Genomic DNA, 14,807 nt, shown 5'->3' with positions numbered 1-14,807 from the left:
AAAGGAAGATTGAACCACAGCCCCCCACTCCTGCCTCCCTTGTAGGCTTCCTTGAGGGGTTCCCATGAAAACACCTTTTTTTCCTATGAAAAAACCAAACTTAGTTTGAACAAGCTATTTTGCTGCACTTGTTTCCTTCTAGGAAGGATGAAAGACCTGCACAGATGGTAATCTTGTTCTAGAAGACACAGTGGTACCAAGGGCTAAGCAGCCTCAGACCCAAAAGGTACTTGCTGTGCGCTTCACTCATGACCCAGTAACATGGAGCTGGTGTCCCTGGGAGTTCCCTTTAAAGGCTGCAGACATTCTGTTTTAAATTGCTTCTGAAATGTGACTTTGAAATGCAAAAGCTGAGCTACACTTTAGCTGGAATACTAGATTAAGCTAAGGAATTGTGATTATAGATCCCAGCTGTTCCCTAGTGGTCCTAATACACAGAGAAAGCTGGTGGAAGTCTTTCTGGGACTTGCCCCCCTGGACTGTCCTACCTTGCTCCTGGCTGCCTGGTGGGACAATTCCAGAGGCTGTAGCTCTGGGGCTTGAGAAGCAGAGGGAGGTGCTTGTAAACCAGCTACAGAGCCTGCAGTCCTTGCGTGCCCATACCTTGTTGTGAACTCTGGGATTAGGTAAACACAAGCTTCACAGCAATTCAAAAATTGCACCACAGATGCCAGTTTAAGGCTACAGCAGTTACATGCTTGGTTGAATTCCCTGGAGAAGCTGCTTGCAGAAGTACCTGATCATAACAAAGAGAGGCTGAAGTGTTCTCAGGAAGAGTTGGAGTTTTTATGTTCATGAGGCAAAAATCTATGTTCTACATGGGAGGCTAAGATGCAGCAGGAATCCCAGGTTTTGTCTGGCTTGCCAAAATAACCCTTCAACCTCTCTAATAAGGAATAATGGATAGAGTACCACTCTGGCACAGGAGCCTCAGATAAGACTCTAATAATAATATTGCTAAATTGCAAGTTTTTGGTTTATACAGACAAACATCTGGAAAAAGTTCCCTCCCACCTAGGAATCAGAACTGGCTGTGTTATTACTCAAGTCTAAACATGATAAATTAGGGCTGGAAAGTGTTTTTTTGACTGTGCTAGCAGTGTGGGTGGATCAGCAAGGACTGTAAAACCTATTGGCTTTATGATAAAGGCCTGAACATACTGTCAGGCTGCCAGCAAAATCTGCCTCGCTTGCAACACTCGTCAGTTCTGGCAGTGAATGGTCGGAACTCTATCAAGAGCTGGTGTACCTCAACAGCAAGGTAGATTGTAATTAGGTTTTTAAGCAAGCTTGATTTTTTTTTTTTAAATCTCACTTCAATGTATTTTCTGTTTTTAAACTCCCCAGGGAAAGACAGGTTGTTTCTAGGGTTGTAAATCCTGACAGTGCAGTGCTAAGGGTATTTGAGACACCCACTTTACTTTGGGTGCTCTGTGCACTGTACCTGGCAGCTGTGGGTGCTGACAGTGACCACAGCAAAGGCCCCTGCTGAAGCAAAGCGGCAGGCTTCAACTTCTGTACCAGTTCAGAGATGCTGCTGTTTTTCCAGATGCAATCTTCACAGAAAAAAGGGTTCAGCATGCAGCAGGTTGACAGCTGACAGACAGGAATGTTAAGTTTATGACTTCATTTAAACTGTTCTATCCTTGTTAAGGCATCAGCCAAACACCTCCCTGAGTTCCTTACAGACTGCACGGTGTGCAAACAGACCAGTCCTTTAGAGAGTCATTTTCTTCTTCTAATTTTAATCTTCATTCTCACTTTCTCTTGCAGCAGAAGGTTTTGGGCTGTTTTATCTGTTGAAGGAAAGCAGTTTCCACCATGCTTTAGGTAAACTGACTGCATGTGACTGTTCAGCATTATACCCAAAACCATTAGTATCAGGCCCCAGGACTATTCAAGTCACCAGAATACCACATGGTGAGATGATACACAATTCATTCAAACTTACTGAACTCAAGTAGTATGCATTCCTTTTATTTAAAAAGTTGTCCTAATAGTGCATGTTGCACCTATACAAAAAAAAAAAAATCTTTACACTGTCCACACACAGGTATATAAGGGCTTCAACAGCTGCCACAGGTCTCGGCTAGATCACGTGCTAGCGCAGCATTCTTGCTACGTGGCATTTAGGTGGAAGGGATGGGGGCAGAAGTCAGCAGTACTGGGAACTCTTGGCAAGTGGAATGTGTGTCCCCTTCAGGGACAGAAAGACCCCTGCCAATCCTAGATCCATGTGGGGAGAGGAGTAGGGATAAAGTCTGTAGGAAGAGCACCAGCGTCACAACAGGAAGATTACCAGGCTGGAGCAGTGTTGGCCAAACGTCTCATGCGCCTAGGAGAGAGAGAAAGAGGTACAGTGAGTGCTGTGGTACAGTCATGTGAAATCTTATAAAGCCAACGCTTCTGGGGAGGCTGCTGCAGCCTTGTGAATGCTGCAGACAGGTTTATTCCCTACACAGACTTCCCTGGTCACCTGTTGATAAGGCTAAGACACTAGTCTCAGTAACAGCTTTTAGGGCACTTTTGCTCACAAACTTGGATTGAACTGATCCCTGCTGAAAACTATTCAGCCATAGCAGAAAAGGAAAATAATTATGAATCTGTTGATCACCAGTAAAAAAAATAAATCCTGGTAAAGAGCTGAGCCAGCATTATCTACTGTTCCCACAATGTATCTTTTGGAGACATTCTAGCAGTTCATTTTTATCTGCCAGGAGCAATGTCGCCAAGTAGGAGCAAGTGCTCTCAACTGCTTGTCAAACATCGCTTAGCAGGTCTCTGGTGCACAGAGCTCCTGGAATCACAGCAGTGCTCCCATGCTGGCATCGTCAGGCTGGGGCTGGGAGCTTGCCCACTCCTACATCAACCAGCACTTTACCTAAAAGGAAACCTTGTGGCAGAATTCCAGGTAGCATGACAGTGCAAGAAACACCAATATTTTTGATGAATGCCTTCCTATAGAAACAGATTCCCCCCCTGCACAAGCTGAGAGCTCAAGAAAAAAAACAAAAAGGAAACTTTGCTTCAAGCAGGAGATGGTTAGAGATTTAAATGTTTGTGCAGCAAGGTGCTAACAGTTTAATATCCTGAAGCTAAAGGGATATGAGTTTCTGTTGTGGTGTGCAAGCTTGAAATCCTGCCAGTTGGCTCTCAGCAGAGAAAGACAAACATCAAAGCTTTTAAGTCCTGTCTTAGAGACAGGCCAGGAGGAGAAGTGTCTGAACCAGTGGCAGCACCTTGTATTTCTGTCCTGGTCTCTGATCTTCTTCTCCATCTCGGCATCTGTGAGGGTTTCCAGGAGAGGGCACCACTGGTCAGCATCGCCCGTGTTGCGAATGGCAATTTCCACCGTCGGCAAGGGGTTCTCGCTGCACAGCAGGGTAGAAGGCAACAAAGCAACATCCATCAGCGGTCCCAGAGCACTCCTCTGGGTTACCAGCCCAGATGCAAGACACAAGGACAACAGAGCATCATTTACAGTGTCTCAGGCTTAAGCATTCAGTCTTAGCCCTGCTTCACACAGCCTTGTTCCCAAAGCACATGAGGAGCTAATGTTACAATCTTGAGGAGCCTGAAGTTTCCAGGAGACCAACTATTACCATCTCCTTTCACCACCAGAGAGGGGTTTGTCAAAGCAACTGTGGCTGACATGGTTCTCTCCCACAAGGGCCATTATGTACCTGGCTGACAGTAAGCCCAGGGAAAGTTCATACCAGTTTATTAGTGCTGGGAGCGCTTCTCCTGGCACAGCAGCTGAGCAGGGACTGTTAACAGGGCTCTTTGTCTAGCTTTGCAGTCTAGTTCTGCAACTCTGACTTCCTAGCTGCAGTTTGCCTAGCACACCTCTGACAGCTCTTCTCTGGCAAAAGTTTGATTTTCTGGGAGCCTGACAGTGGAATGAGCATTGTTCTCCCAACTGCCATGGAAAGGCAGTTTAGGAAAGTCTTTTAGGACCTGCTGTTGTAACCAGCAGCTATGGCTACTGCCTGCACAAGCACTGAAAGACCAGACTCTGTTCCAGATCACAAGATCTGCTCCTCAGAGATCTCTCTGCCCTGACCAGCTGTATTATCACATGCACAAAAATATTTACTGTTTCACTAGCCACTTTTCAGTAAAAGTCAACAGGAACTGACCAGGAGTAGCTTCCCAAATGTTGACAGTGGAGCGGAAGCCCAGCATAAATATAGAGGAGCCTCAGAATGTAAATGTTTGCTTTGAATTCTATGAAGTGGCTGCACAAAGTGTGTGTGCAAGAGGAGCCTTCGGGCAGGTGTGCACACACATCTGGCCCCCTCCCTAGGGACATGCCTCCATGCAGAGGATTTCAGTGCTCATGGGCAGCCCTCTCATTCCCCCAGGAAGGAACTCAAATCCTAATCACCACAGGAACAGGCAACATCTGCATCAAAGCTATTAGTCTAGAATAACAACGCTTCAAAGTAATGCTACAATGAAAAATTAATCCAAAGCCTTTGGTATCTGATTCTGGGAGGAAGCTTTAATCAAATCTAATTTCAGTACTGCTGACATCCGCTAAGTAACACTCAAACCCAGGAATTTCATCTTAGCCCCAGACTGCTACACATTCCAGGCTAAGCACTAGATCTTAATTGGCTTTTCTGACTCGATAGCATGGTCTGTGCCTCATTTATTATACTTAACACTGACCACCCACTAGAATTAAATGAGAATTGGAAAGGCAACCTCCTATGTGTAACTTCATTACAAGCCAACTCAGATACTGTATTTCTTTAGCAAAGAATCAAGAGATAAACTGAAAAAATCCTAATCTCCTAACCTCCATAGTAAGACAGTTCCTCCTCCCCTGTTATTTTCTGATGAAGAGGTCAGTGCTGCTGGCACAACAACCGAAAGGTGCTGTCAGCTGCAGGATTCCCAGTAGAGCAGGACACTCCCTCTGCTAGGGCATAGGCCCCTGGCAGTAGTGTCACAGGCACACCAACAGGGCAAGGAAACGTCGTCTTTTGGAAAAGCTGACTCCTCAGGCATGTTGGTTTGGTGTGAGAGAGAACCTGTGCCACCACTCAGGTCTTGAAGGCAAAACTCTGGCTATGAAGTGCTGTGTGCTGCCACTACAGACACTCGGTACCAAGGCAGGAAACATGGCAGCACACCATCCCCTGAAGATCCTGTAAGCAGCAGTCACCTGCCTGCTTCCAGTCCTGCCCTTCCCACTGGGCTTTCAGGCTCTCCTTGTTTTGCACAGAGCAGGCCAGCTGAAAGAACTGCCCTGGCTTTCATCAGCTAAAAGACAGTTTCACCTCTCTCTCAGATGATTAAGAGGGACATGACTTCTCAAACCCCCAGTCCCTTGAGATATTAAGGTTCTTTTGATACATCTAAAACAGACCCTTTCCTTACATCAGCGGAATGACTGGAGCAACCACCGCTCCTGTGGTTTGGGAATTCAGGAGCTAACCAGCCACAGAACCCAAATATCATTAATCACTGTAAGGTTTCAAAAGTACTCCTTTGCTGGAAGAAAAAAGGGAAGAGGAGGATGTGTTTGTACTATGACACAAAACAAAGGTTTAAATTAGATGTTTTTTCCTCCCTGAATAGCTCATGTCTACATACTTTGTTCTGTTGGGGTTTCCTTCCTAGTTTTTGATGCCCCCCCTTGCAATATTGCCACAGTCTAAAGAAGGCCTGAAATCTATCTGTTTGAACTCCCTCTAAAAGGAAGCACTTTTTAGGAACAACAATCAGATACATGTTTTGAGAGAGAATAGCATAGAGTTGGGATTGATATATCTGAGAGAGCCTGGGCAGCACTGACTAAAACCTGACACGTTGCATGTTACAGAGACTGATAGAAAACAAAGGGAGAAATGAACCTCCCTCGAGACAGATAACATAGGCACAGATTAATCTGTTAACTCTGGTATCTGCAATACATGAAGGACAGAGAACATTTAGTGTCCACTACATGTGGACAACACCTGCCTCTGATGCACCAAGTGACAAGAGTTAGGAACCAATGCCCTGTGGGTTGGGAGGCAGTATGCTAAAAAGTTGTTGAAGTAAATTAACTGGGAAGGTAAATAAACTATCAGTAGAAAAGAGGGCTTCCTGGCCAGCATGGGGTGAAGAGGGCTACCTCTCTACTTCAAGGACGATATGAAGAGGAAAGCTCAAACTCCTGGGAATGCTCAGGCAACACTAAACTGTGTGGCAATGAACTCACTCCCTGCCATAGCTAGCTTAAATGTCAGACTAAAGTCTACTTCACACTGGCTCCACAGACTACATCTACCAGCAGGGACACTTTCACTTTCTGCCACTGCAGGCCATAATGCAGACAGTGCAAGCTCACTTCTCTCATAACACCCTCACAGCAGGGAAGAAGAGGCAGTACTACAGGTATCGGATTCCCATCTACCATCCTCCAAGTTCCCATCATTTCTCAGGAACGCACACCCACTGTTCTGTTGCTACAGCTGGATGTGGTCCCATGCTAGATCTGCAAATACCAGTCAGCTGTTGTGGATGGAAAGGTAGAAGTCACCTCCCCACCCCTGTGAGAAGGGACATCAGCAGGATGGACAGAGTCTAACAGTTTCAGTAGAAGAGTTTAAGTCCTGTGTGGGAAAGGGCTCCTTCCCATTTTCTAATATGAACCACTCTGGGGCTCATTTTAGAACCAAGTAGTTGTTGTAGAAGATTTTCAGGATAAAAACAACCTCCAGAGGAAGCAGAATGAGACTAGAGGAAGAACAATTGGTTCAGAGCAGATCAGCGCCTGTTTTCCACAGAAGGTTGACCAGACAGGAAACATTCAGGTGGAGAAGGAGCAGAGCTCACGGCAGCCTCCAGCTCCTCCTTGCTCACCCCTACACCAACTACTCGTTGCCCTCTCCATGAGGTAGGACAGGGCTGGGCATCTTTCCCTTTGCTGCCCAGGCAGGTCAGCCTGCTTCCCTGAACTGACCTCTACAAAACTGGTGTCAGCAGTGCCATTCCCTCACCTCTGCAAATATGTCATTTGCTGAACTCTCAAACTTCCTCAACTGTTGCCATGACCCGAGGTCAAAAAACCTCACAGCACACATTAAGGGACACTTGGAGTCTGCAGACTCAGCAACACGCTGAGGATAACATTAGTAAAGTAACTCACTACAGAACACTGCACAGCACAACTGGAAATGATTATCGTTAGGAGACAAGTTACAAAACTGACTAATCCAACCTGACACTGCTGCATTCCAGCTGTGAGAAGAGCCTATGATCAAGCCAACTTTAATGTCAGCCAGAGTAGAGAGCTACAGTTTCCATCAGTCTGAGTTCAAAACACCAAAGCTTGAGACAGTGGATAGCCCAAGTCAGGCAAAGCCAAAAAACCCAAAATGTGTCTGGGTCTCATCATTAGCATACATTAGAAGAGGGAAACACCAGGTATTCAGTCACTGTTAATTACAACAGCCTTTCATTCTGCAGCAAAAGCTGACATTTCAGTACTTGGTCCTGAAATGTATTAGACCCAACAGGAAAAGATACTTGAGCACAAGCACAAAAAATTGTGAGGAGGACAGAACAAGTGCAAGCCATAAGGACCAATTTCAAACAAAACTCTCTGCATCAACTGTTCTACAATTCACTGATGCAAATGCCCATGATGTATGAACACACACACCCCCCCCAACTGTACGAGGAAGTTGACAGGTCTGTACCTGAAGGCGTAGGTCTTCTGATGCCAACTCAGCTGTCCCCGGATGCTGTAGGCAATAGTAGTGACAAACTCCCCACCCAGGCCAAGCTCTGAGCACAGCTTCAAGGCAAACTTCTCTGGTGAATTCTCCTTCTCCGACATGTCCCACTCAAACTGGTCTACAAGGGAGATGTTCCCTACATGGATGTTTAGCTGCAGACAAGGGAAGAAACAGGTCATTTGTTTCCATTCTCACAATAGTTTCTCAAAGGTAATTTAACTGAGGAGGCAAAGGCTGGAGAAGAGAAGCAGAGTGGTAGCTCCTAGTTCCCTGCATCTGCAGAGCTCCTTAACTTGAATTCCTAATTCCAATAGCATGAAGACAACTCAGCTCTGCTCACCAAGGTTCAGCTCTTCCAAACAAACATGACAGTGCTTTAATTGAACTATTTCATCATGTCAGGGGCTGGCGCATTAATCTGCCACCTTGGTTCTATTCTCAATACAAAGGACAAAGCACAATCTGGAAGCAAGACTGGAATTGAAGACTCCTTTTTGCTGAGGGAAGCCTTTGTACTCCTACTCCCCCATAACATAACCAGAGAGACACAAATGGTTCAGCTCTCATTCTACTGCCTTCCTGTATTACCTTAATAATAACTCGTTGGTCTGACTGATCTTCTAGGATACTGTCAGTTGGGTATGACTCGATCTGTTGTCGGATGGCAGAGGCAATAGCAGGGACAAAGGTCAGAGGATTCAAATCCAGGTCATCACAAAGAATCTCGGAGAACATTTCTGGGGTCATTAGCTTTTCTGATACAGAACAAGAATGAACAGAGTGTTAGCTTTCTCAGAAATCAATGTCTGCACTTACAGAATACACACAGCGTGACAAAAGGAATTCCAAATGCACCACCTTTTGCTTTTATAAGGGTGTTTTGTATCAGGTTTGTAAGGATGTGCACACTGACACAGGGACACACAGCCTTCTTACTTGCTCCATGGAGACAATGTAGCTATGGTCTAATAATCCACACAGATAAAGGAGCCATACACATTAACTGTTTTGTATTTGAGGTACCTCAGCTAACAGATAGTCTCAGACTGCTGAGCTGACGAACTGGGTCAGGAGAATAGGCCAGGTAAATGCTTCAGATTACATGTGTCCAGGAATGACTGCAACCCATGGAGGTGGCAGAGCACTCGCTAAGAGACATAAGAGCTGAACAGAGTCCAGAGTGGGAGAGCTTTAAAGCTTTGTGTATATGGGACAAGGACATGCACACTCATGCTTGTTCCCTCTTCATATCTGGTGATGGGTACAACTGTATCTCTTCAGCCTCGAGAAACTCTCCTTCCTACATACCATTCATGTTCCACGTAAACGCATCTCTGAGTTTCTGCCCATCAATTTCCATATCAAGCCTGATTGGAACCAGAACCTCCGGCTGGGACGCGTTCTCATGGATCACTGCTGGGTCATGGTCATCAAAGCTAATACGAAGAGCAACACCACAGTATATGCAACTAGCACATGACACATCTGGCATCCATAGAGGGAAGGCAAGGTTTGTTGGAAGCAATCCCCACACTCCATCTCCCCCATCAGTCTTTAGACAGACTCCTCAATGCAAGCTTACAGGGCTATGGCAACCAATACCAGTTTATCACCTTTTATTATATCTATCATAATACATTTCTGCAAATAAAACAGGGAAGCTTTCCAGGATTACAATTAGCTTGTTTTCCTCAACTATTATAATGAAAAATAAAAGTTAGTCACAATTCACAGTAGCATTTTCCATTGAAGAAATTAGATCAAAGTTACTGGAATACAGCAGTGAGGGGCAGCCTGTCCTTCACAGAGAGGGTTTGCAGGCTCCTCAAATGACATCTGCTCAGTAAATCAGCAGAAAGTAGAAGGAACTCATCAGGAAAAGAATGAACCATTTTCCCGACAAAAGGAAAGCCTCCTCTCTGAGCCATGGCTGGCTGCTCTAAGGAAGAGCCTCAAGACATACAGTTTAACTAAGAACCTCCACATTAGCGACCTGTATGTATTTTGTCAGAGATGAATCACATAACATTAACTGATCAGCCCTACCCTGGCAGCATGTCATTTTGGCAACTGTTTCCACTTTGCAGAAGCAGGAAGCTGTCTTACCACAGAGGGAATGTCCTCTTCTTATCCCTGCCCATGCGATTTCTGTTAATCGTTGTTGAGCATGGCACTGCATCCAGGTGGTGAGAGCTGTTGGGCAGGGTTGGCACCCACTGGTTGTTCCTCTTTGCCTTCTGTTCTCTGAAGAAGGAGACTGTATGTTAAACTCCAGATCCTGAGTGCTGCTACTAAAAAGGCAGCAGAATTTTAAACTTTAAGTCCCATTACGAGCTCCTGCTATTTTCTTCTGGAACCCTCGACAATATTTTCCTACTGAGAACTCATGTTCCACACTAGCCTCTGGGAAGCCCATTCTCCAGCTCACAATTGTTCATTAGATATGAAGCCAGGTACACCATTATAAATACCAGGTTCATATTTGGATTTTCTATCTATAAAAGGATTGCTGAGAAACACAAGGTCTCCAGAAGGCAGTACGTGCAGGGAGTGTGTTCTGCAAAACATCTGGTACAGCTGGAATGCAGCAATTGCAAAAAGAGCTGTATCATCAAACACTTATGTTTTTCTTCCTGTTGTATGTGGGCAGTAACCCAATCCTTACGCTCTGGAGATCTTCATTTGCCCAACACTGCAAACGACTCTTGGCACAGACTGGCCAACACCCCCCTGCACAACAGCCAGGGTTTATGCAATTTCTTGTGCTTCCTGCCCAAGCTGACATCTCCCCAGCAGCTCTGCTCTGATCTTGGCCCTCATGGATGCTGGTTACCTGAGGTAGGTAGGAGGTTCTGTGCTGATAGACACTGCCTTATACTTCTCATCATTCCCATCCAAGATCTCTTCCACTTCAGAGGCCTTTAACAGCGTCACGCTAGTGGCTAACGTTGTATAGCCATGATCTATTATCAGGAAAGATGCCAATAATTAACATGGGAAAGTACCACAGAGCACTGGAGCATTAATAGGCTGCATAGTGAGAAGCCCTCCTTGCCACTGCAGGAGGGACTAAAATAGGTTATGTGGTATGAATGTGTGCCCCAAAAGTCCTCTGGGCTTTGTTTATCTTCTCATAGACATTTAATTTTCAAGAAAAGTTTTGACATGGCATTTTGTACACATGGGATAAATTAAGATGACAAAATTTTCTACAATCATTTCTGAGCTGCCAGAAGCCTCTACTCTCCCTCACACACCAGGATGCTCTGCGACTGGGGTAGATTACTTGCACTGGAGTGACCAGAAACCCAGCCACATTGCCTGGCACTAAAGAAATATAACCTGGTTTTGACACCCATCTAAATAGCAGGAATAAATATTACTTTCTTAGGAGCAGGGGTGGAATGTCTCAGTTAAGGCACGGCAATCCCCACCACAAAGTCTAGAGAAGAAATACAACTCAAAAGAGAAGAGCAGTACGACACCTTGAAATGGTTCCACAGTAATAAAGCAAAAAAAGGCATCAATCTCTCCTTCCCTTGTATACCTATCCTGTTCATACTCTATTAAAAATGTCTTTCATTTGGGCAAAGAGTCAGTACACAGGGAGGGTTAGAATGACATGAGCTTCCCTCAGGTCCTACCACTGGATGAACCTCATTCTTCCAGGGTGCAACTTATAGACTCTGGTCATTTCTGTTATGAAATTTACTTAAGATGGAAAGGAACGCTACAAAAACAAAATTTCAGAAAAGAAGTCCTTAAATCCTCATAATTGTTAGCTAATTTTTAAATCTAATGTGCTTTTAATTCAGAAGAGGAAGAGAAAAACAACTCTTTCCTACCCTGAGTTGCCCTTTGCCATCACATGGTTTAGCTCTGCACACCTACATCTGCCAAAATGTAAAAATCTCTTCCACAGCCCTCTGGGAGGAAAAGCCCAGAAAACAACAAATCCTCAGAGGACATAAAGCTTGGAAACAGAGAGGCAATGACCAACAGAAAAGCTGATAAGACTTAGGAAAGGGGGAGAAACCTCAGGACAGCTCTTATTGAATAACAGAGACCATCTGCAGTTGAGAGTCACACTAAGGTTCTGAGAAAGGAGAGTTGAGCATGTGATCAGGATGCACAATTAGGGCGACCACAGGGAGAGATCAGAGGAAGAGGATTAGACATTAATATATATTGTAACAGAACCAAAGGTCACAATGGAGATTCTTCCTCTAGCACAGCTAAGAATAACACACAGATAAGACTTACATCTTCTGGGACTATGAGACCGCTGATTTTCTGTTGGGAAGAAGAAAAAAGCAACAGGTCAGCAGGATACTCGAAGGAAGGAGACCTAAGTCCAGAATAAACCATTTATTTTTATTATGCTTTAGTCTAAAGAGTGTACAAGTCATACTGCTAAGAAATTTAACTGCTTGTTATTAGTCTCCCACAAAAATAATACCAAGGCAGCTATATTCTTACTGCAGTAGTCACATGAGTGGCAACACATCAGAAAAAATTCTGGCAGGCAGAAACATTCAGTCCCTACAAGAAGCAGAGTTAAGCAAAGACAACCATTTTTAATGGGGCATGTATTTGACAAGAGAGACAAAAATGTCCCTCTTTGTCTATAAAAGTCTCTTCTGGAATACGGTATTGATTTTGAGATGTGGCTTTCGCTTTAGGATGAATGCAGCCAACCCCAGGAAAGCCATGACGGATGTTTTGATTTTAGGACACTGTTGATCAGCTGATGCTTGCTGCTAGGCTGAACCAGGAGCTACTGGTGCTACCACTGCAGAGCGCTCCATCACTGGGACAATCCGAAGTCATACAAACCCTAAAGATGCACAAGCTTCTGAATTGCCAGAGACAGTTTTTCTCAACACAAGATTTCAGATAAACATTACTGGGAATGTTTGCTCATCTTCTCACCATGTGAAGAGGCCACTATCTTCTTCCTTTCTTCCACTGTGGCTAGTCGCCTCCAGAGTGAGGGATATCTCTTGTACAGGGAACCCCGGAACATACGCAAGTAGTTCCCCACCTACAAGAAAAGTGGAAAAGTGGCCTGCTATTCCATTTAAGAGATTTTTTTAGAAGAAGCTGAAACAAATACAGCTCCTTGTGCTAAGTGGAACCACTTAAGTTTTTGTTCTTCATGACAGACTGACTGCACAAGGTTTGGCATCATATAGCATTGCAATTTTTGAAGCAATACAGAAAACAAAACTTTTATCAGCACTTATTTCAGTAGCCACCAAGAAAAAAAATTCACATCCATTGCCAATAATCCATTTAATAGGAAAAAATTCTCCAGTCATTTTCAAGCATTTTTAACAACCTAGGCTTCTTTACTTCTGTTTCTGTTCCAATGCACAATGCTCAGTAGGAATTAAATGAAACCAGGTACCCAGTTCTCTGACAGTTATAATTTTTACTGTGAACCTCTGTGCCATCCAGACATTGCTTGAATACAGCAAATTCCAAGAGACTTGTATTTTGGTTTAAATCCTTTGAACATGTAAAATATGATTGCTGCCAATAATCCTTTTTCAAATTTACTGAAGATCTGTAAAGCACTTCCATTCTTCCTGGCACAAGATCCTCACCTGGGCTGAAGGCTACAGGAGGACTCGCTGAACAACAGAACTATTTCTAGGCCACGAAATCAAATTTTTAGACTGGTAGTACACTGGCAGACTGCCACACAGTTAAGGTTTTTACTCTTTGTTTGACAAGACTCATTTTGATCTTAACATCTATTTTCAGGTAACTTTTAATTGTATCTGTTGCTCCACAGTGCTCATCAACAGACAGAATTAATGGTAGATAAAAAAGGCAACCCTTTTTCTCCTTCCATGTGCCTGGTATGGCAAGCTCACAGATTAGCTGACTGCAGTTACAGTTCTTCTTTCAAACTGTATTTCACATTAGAGCACAAGGGAACTTTAGCCCCTGCTCAACCTATATAGCTGGCAATTTAACTTACCCAATATTTCCTTTTTTACGCTGGTGGGCAGGAGCTAAAACATTTTTTTCCAGTTTCCAACTGCGATCATTTCCCTGGTGCTGAGGCACCAGTTTCATACTTCAATAATTGTCTTCGGGGAGGCAGAACAGGCTGTAGCATCAGCACATACAATGGGGTGCTACAATGCTGCACACAGGCATCTGTTGGTAACTCATGGGCACAAGGCTGAAAGAGCCGTGCGGGCGGATTTTGGTGGTGTTACTAAGCACAAAGGCCTAGGTGTGGGCTTAATTACCTCACGGCATGTGAAAGAATCCAAAACTCTGAACAAATGGGCTACAAAAATTCGTGAGTATCAGGGAGCGGGGCCTCAGGCTGCTATCAGGCGAGGATCCAGTCTCTGCGTACTCGTGCGTGTCTCCAAAGGCCGCCCTTACTGGGAGCACTGGTCCCAGCGCGGCCGAGGCTCTCGGGCAGCGCTCACCGCCCGGCCCCGAGCGGAGCCCGGCCCCCGCCGCCCCTGGCAGCGCCCGCAAGCCGGGGGGCAGAGGGGACCCGCAGGGCCTGGAAGGCCGGTGCCCCCCCCCGCCCGGGAACCCGCCGCCGCCCATGCCAGGGCTCCCCTCAGCCCCTTCCCCAGCCCTTCCCCAGCCCGCCCGGCAGCTCCTCCAGCCCGCCCGCCGCCCCCGCAGCCTCCCCGGGCCCGCTTCCCGCCCGGGCCGTTGTGCGCGGGGCCGCACCTCGGAGCCGATCATGTAGAACTCGCCGTCCTCCTCCAGCTGGAACTTGACGGGCTTCTGCCCGAAGGTCTTGCTCAGCGCCATCATCATCATCGTGGCGGCGGGAGGAGGGCGGCGGGAGCGCCGGCGTCCTGAGGGGGGGCCTGGGGGGCCGCCGGCGGCAGCGAGCGGAGCGACAACGGGCGGCGCCGCGGCCTACTCCAGCCGCCGCTCTGCGCATGCGCCGGCGCGTCCCGGCCGCGGAGGGCGGGAGGGCCCCGCCGGGGGAGGGAGGCGGGAAGAACGGCCCAGGCGGGCGGCGCTTAGAAAAGAGGCGGTTTATTGGTGCGGGGCGGTACATAAATACACAGACGGTACTCA

At 45.9% G+C, this 14,807-nt stretch overlaps 1 protein-coding gene across 3 annotated transcripts; it reads right to left on the bottom strand.

Moving 5' to 3' along the window:
* Positions 1-1,956: 1,956 nt before the first annotated feature.
* SMARCB1 (SWI/SNF related BAF chromatin remodeling complex subunit B1) lies at positions 1,957-14,658 on the bottom strand. Of its 3 annotated transcripts, none has more exons than XM_074921327.1 (10): positions 14,448-14,658; positions 12,669-12,780; positions 12,000-12,029; positions 10,570-10,699; positions 9,843-9,980; positions 9,045-9,172; positions 8,325-8,491; positions 7,698-7,888; positions 3,240-3,371; positions 1,957-2,335 (listed from the first exon to the last, which is right to left on the bottom strand). In XM_074921327.1, the coding sequence occupies exons 1-10, from the start codon at positions 14,538-14,540 to the stop codon at positions 2,296-2,298; spliced, it is 1,161 nt and encodes a 386-aa protein (XP_074777428.1). In that variant the 5' UTR covers positions 14,541-14,658; the 3' UTR covers positions 1,957-2,295. The 3 variants fall into 3 exon arrangements, with proteins under 3 accessions (XP_074777428.1, XP_074777429.1, XP_074777430.1); XM_074921328.1 differs by lacking the exon at positions 12,000-12,029 and adding an exon at positions 9,515-9,535 and having other exon boundaries at positions 9,045-9,205; XM_074921329.1 differs by lacking the exon at positions 12,000-12,029.
* Between the last annotated feature and the right edge of the window lie 149 nt (positions 14,659-14,807).

The sequence above is a fragment of the Athene noctua genome, chromosome 17 (genome assembly GCF_965140245.1).
Source record: "Athene noctua chromosome 17, bAthNoc1.hap1.1, whole genome shotgun sequence".
NCBI classification, from domain to species: Eukaryota; Metazoa; Chordata; class Aves; order Strigiformes; family Strigidae; genus Athene; species Athene noctua.
The sequence above is the reverse complement of the archived record's forward strand: the minus strand, read 5'-3'. Positions and strand labels throughout refer to the sequence as shown.